The 3,543-nt window shown below is 44.8% G+C and overlaps 3 protein-coding genes across 3 annotated transcripts in view; all 3 read right to left on the reverse strand.

Moving 5' to 3' along the window:
• Nucleotides 1-864: 864 nt before the first annotated feature.
• Nucleotides 865-1,362, reverse strand: PPTG_22562 (hypothetical protein; the record flags this gene model as incomplete). The annotated part of the gene is made up of 3 exons (XM_008904805.1): nucleotides 1,238-1,362; nucleotides 1,045-1,180; nucleotides 865-929 (listed from the first exon to the last, which is right to left on the reverse strand). The coding sequence occupies exons 1-3, from the start codon at nucleotides 1,241-1,243 to the stop codon at nucleotides 865-867; spliced, it is 207 nt and encodes a 68-aa protein (XP_008903053.1). The 5' UTR covers nucleotides 1,244-1,362.
• A 1,038-nt stretch (nucleotides 1,363-2,400) lies between these two features.
• PPTG_09708 (hypothetical protein) lies at nucleotides 2,401-2,904 on the reverse strand (the record flags this gene model as incomplete). Its single annotated transcript, XM_008904729.1, has 1 exon — nucleotides 2,401-2,904. One exon carries the CDS (start codon nucleotides 2,902-2,904, stop codon nucleotides 2,401-2,403), a length of 504 nt encoding a protein of 167 aa, XP_008902977.1.
• Nucleotides 2,905-3,261: 357 nt separating this feature from the next.
• The window catches only part of PPTG_09709 (hypothetical protein), a gene marked incomplete at both ends in the record, with an annotated part of 618 nt that continues 336 nt past the window's right edge, over nucleotides 3,262-3,543 (reverse strand). The window contains one exon of the mRNA XM_008904730.1: nucleotides 3,262-3,311. Within this exon, the coding sequence (XP_008902978.1) occupies nucleotides 3,262-3,311 (50 nt within the window). The remainder of the gene's footprint in view (nucleotides 3,312-3,543) is intronic.

A 3,543-nucleotide genomic window follows, 5' to 3' on the forward strand; every position in this document is an offset into this window, starting at 1 on the left:
TAATTTAAATTTGTATTACGACCAATAAATTCTGTCAAAGTTTTCTGGATACCGTAAAATTCGGATTGAATGCAACATTCGTAAAAACTCGATCACTATGACAAAAAAGACAAACCTGTAGGGATGACACCCCGTCTAAAGACAGAACATGTATTAGAGATGGTTAAGCATTCTCTACTATTGGAGCCTCATCAAAACTATCAGACACTCGGAATCGTCCGAGCTCATCGCGTGGTCCAGTGGGGACGATGCCCGCCTTGACGAAACCGCGAACGATCGTTTGGTCAGTTACCTGGTCCCACGCTTCAGCAACAAAACGAGACAGCAGTGCTCGCTTCTCCGTGGTCGAAGTCGGAAAGGGATGATCGATGTGGTATTGTAGATAAAAGCGCCTGCATAAATTTTTTTGTTAAATTAAATGTAGTACCAGCAAAACGGAAACATTCCTCACCTCACAGCATCTTTGAATGGCTTCATCACGGCTACATCCATCGGCTGGCTAATTCCCGTTATACCAGGTGGTACAAACTCTACTTGTGTGCAGTTACCTTCCAAGGCTTCACGAACGGAGTTCATCTTGTGCACTTTTAGGCTGTCTAGAATAAGCAGTCTACATCCATCGACGGCTGCCCGTTCTCGTCGTTGTACACTGCTCTATTGGCGCAGACTCGCAGGTTGGCTGCATCAGCATTAGTCTGGGACCGCATCTCGCAAATCTGCAATATCCTCAGCACCTTCAGGTAATCGCAATGAATCTACCGTGGTATTTGCATACGCGTCGCGAGTTGCTTCATCCACTAGCTGAAACCACACTTTCCGCGTCATCTAATCACAATACAACTTTGTTGTTAGTCTTGGTTGCTCTCAATACTTGTGGGCGTCGCTATCTTGCGCGTCGAAACACGGAGGCTCTGAGACCATTTGTCTCGCTACCTAGAAACAAACAAGCATTAGAAAACGCTAAACATATTCTGTAGAGATTTCAGATTTACCTTGGTGCACGTCGACTGTCACGCTACCAGTAAAAATCAATGGTGGTATTACCACCCATGTCAATAAAAATAGCCGTCTGATCCATATTATAGACGTTACCCAGCTTGTCTGGACCCGGCTGAGAGGACAGAATTCCGTCCTCTTCTATTGCTCGCTGTATGCTCTGGGAAAACACATTGGCTACAAGCTAAAAGACAAAATTAAATTAGAAATAGTACGTATTAACTGCAAGTTTTACATATACCTCCATATCTGGGCGCCTCTTCCTCCCCTTGTGTGTGATCCGTCTGATAGACAGACGATTGCGCTTTAAAAAGCGCCGGAGAAACGAGGTGTTGCCAGACCGGGTTCGCGCTCCGCAGCGTTCCGCATCGAACCGAGCAAGTACTAGCAGTAAGCACTCCATAGACACGCACAAGAATCGACTTTTTCTCATCTCAACAATCCAATCTAGAAGTCTACAGTATCAATTAGCAACCTGTCAGTAAAATAACTCAAAATGATACGTACTGCTTTTCCAGTAGATAGTTTTTGACGTAGACTGCAGCTCTAGAAGCTGGGTCGATGTAGTGCTTGTTAGGCACCTTTTTTTTACCGCTTCTTCAAGGCGCTTCTCTGCGTTCTGCCACCTATAAAGTATAGTACGATGAACTTTGGTCTTTGTAGCTGCAGCTTTGACCGTGCCAACATTGCTTCGCACAGCCTGCAGCCGCTTCCTATTTGTGTTTCGTGGCATGGTTCGAAACCACGAAATGAAGGACGGATGCCATTTAAAGCAGCAGAGGCTGCTCTCCATCAATTGTTTTTACGGACGTGAAAAAAGCTTTTTCGTTTCACTAGAAATGTAGTTTTTACGATGGTTGCGTTCAACCCGAATTTTACGGTATTTATATTCAGAGTCTTAGGTGGGATCGAGAACCGTCGACAAACCTGTACAAATATATAATTAGGCTACATGTGTAATTTCCCAATATATGTGTGTTTGTGGGAAGCATATAAATAGTCGTAATCCATTATAACCTCTAAAATTTTTCTGTTAAGCAAGTGAATGTTGACCCAACCGGTAAAGAACGACATTCGAGCGACCTCAGCGATGAACGACATTCTTGCGACATGATAGCTTTTCCGTCGTCAGATACGACCTGCGTTAACCTCAACCTCACTCGATAAAAACAAAACATAAAAAACACTATATTAGAAGAGTAATAAGTGGGGCAATCGATCGTCCAAATCGACTGCTGACCCCGGGAAACACTCTGTTCACTCCGTCTTTACCTTCTTCGTAGCAGTAGTCTTCTTGGGAAGGCCTTCACGGACGATTTTTGGCGTAGCAGTCTTCTTCGAGGAAAGCTGCTCTTCACGTGGCTCAGTCATCTCCGTCGTTAGAGGCAGGTCAGCCTCCCTTGTTCACTTTTGTTGAATTGAGGAGATGGATCCTGCGTCGGCATGTTTCTCGACAATGGTCTGGCTTTTGTGAGCGGACGAGGTAAAGACTGCGTTCTTGGATTCGCAATCAAGGTCACCAAACTTGGAAGGACTATAATCGGTGATTATACTTCCACAACCAGGCGCTTTCAAAGTAGAGCTCTCGATTTCAGGTTCGGGGTCGTCTACTTTGGTGACCGTTTGGATACGAGATGTGCTGCCCTGAGCCAGTTTGTTGTCATACAAACTTAAGCCGGTTACACGCTCGACAAAAACGTCAACGCCATCCAGTATTTGGGTGATATCTCGAGCGCTCGAGTCTCGGGTTTTGTTCGACCACACAAGCGAAAAAAACATCTCTGCCTTTTCGTCAAACGTCATGGCCGGCAATTCTTGCTTCAACTCCGGCGTCAATGATGTTACTTCTTCGTCCCCGAGCCAGAGATTCCATCCACCGGAGAACTCCTCGCGGAACGCGATGAACATGTCGAGGCTGATACACGGGGGAGTTAATACAGTCGAATTTGTTTAGTTCCAGGCTTGGAAGTCTTCTCAGCGGTAACGCCACGAAGCATATTGACAATGTCGGACATTTTTTCGTAGGTCGGAGCGCGGGTTTCTTGTTTGCGATCAACTCGGCGTCGCAGAAGCTGAGTAAGCTTCATTTTACCCTTTTGTTGTACGAATAGAAAGTGAGCAGTATTGGATGATGATTGGATGATGGTTAAAGCACTACTTACTTAAAAAAACTCGAGCACGCTGGCTGCTACAGCGTTCGCAGATACCAACCATAAGATCCACAACGACGCAGCAGGCTAGCCATTACAGCCTCGGATGTGTTGTTCAGAGCTCGACGGGTTGATATGATACAGCGAGGATGGCACTTATCAATACTGTGTACGAATGCGTTTATAATAGTCAGCACTACCCAGCAGTTAGTCATCAGTAACAAAAGAAAACACATCACTCCATACCAAAATTTATCCAACTTCCGACGTTTCCGACGCTGTGTGTGGATTTGTATGCAATACAAAAGCAATTGTATTAACAGAAAAAAGTATGGTCATACAATTTTGTTGTGATTGCGTAAAAAGACGTAAAAAGGTAATTACGTTATAAGAATGA

Source organism: Phytophthora parasitica, assembly GCF_000247585.1.
Source record: "Phytophthora parasitica INRA-310 unplaced genomic scaffold supercont2.18, whole genome shotgun sequence".
Classification (NCBI taxonomy): Eukaryota; Oomycota; class Peronosporomycetes; order Peronosporales; family Peronosporaceae; genus Phytophthora; species Phytophthora nicotianae.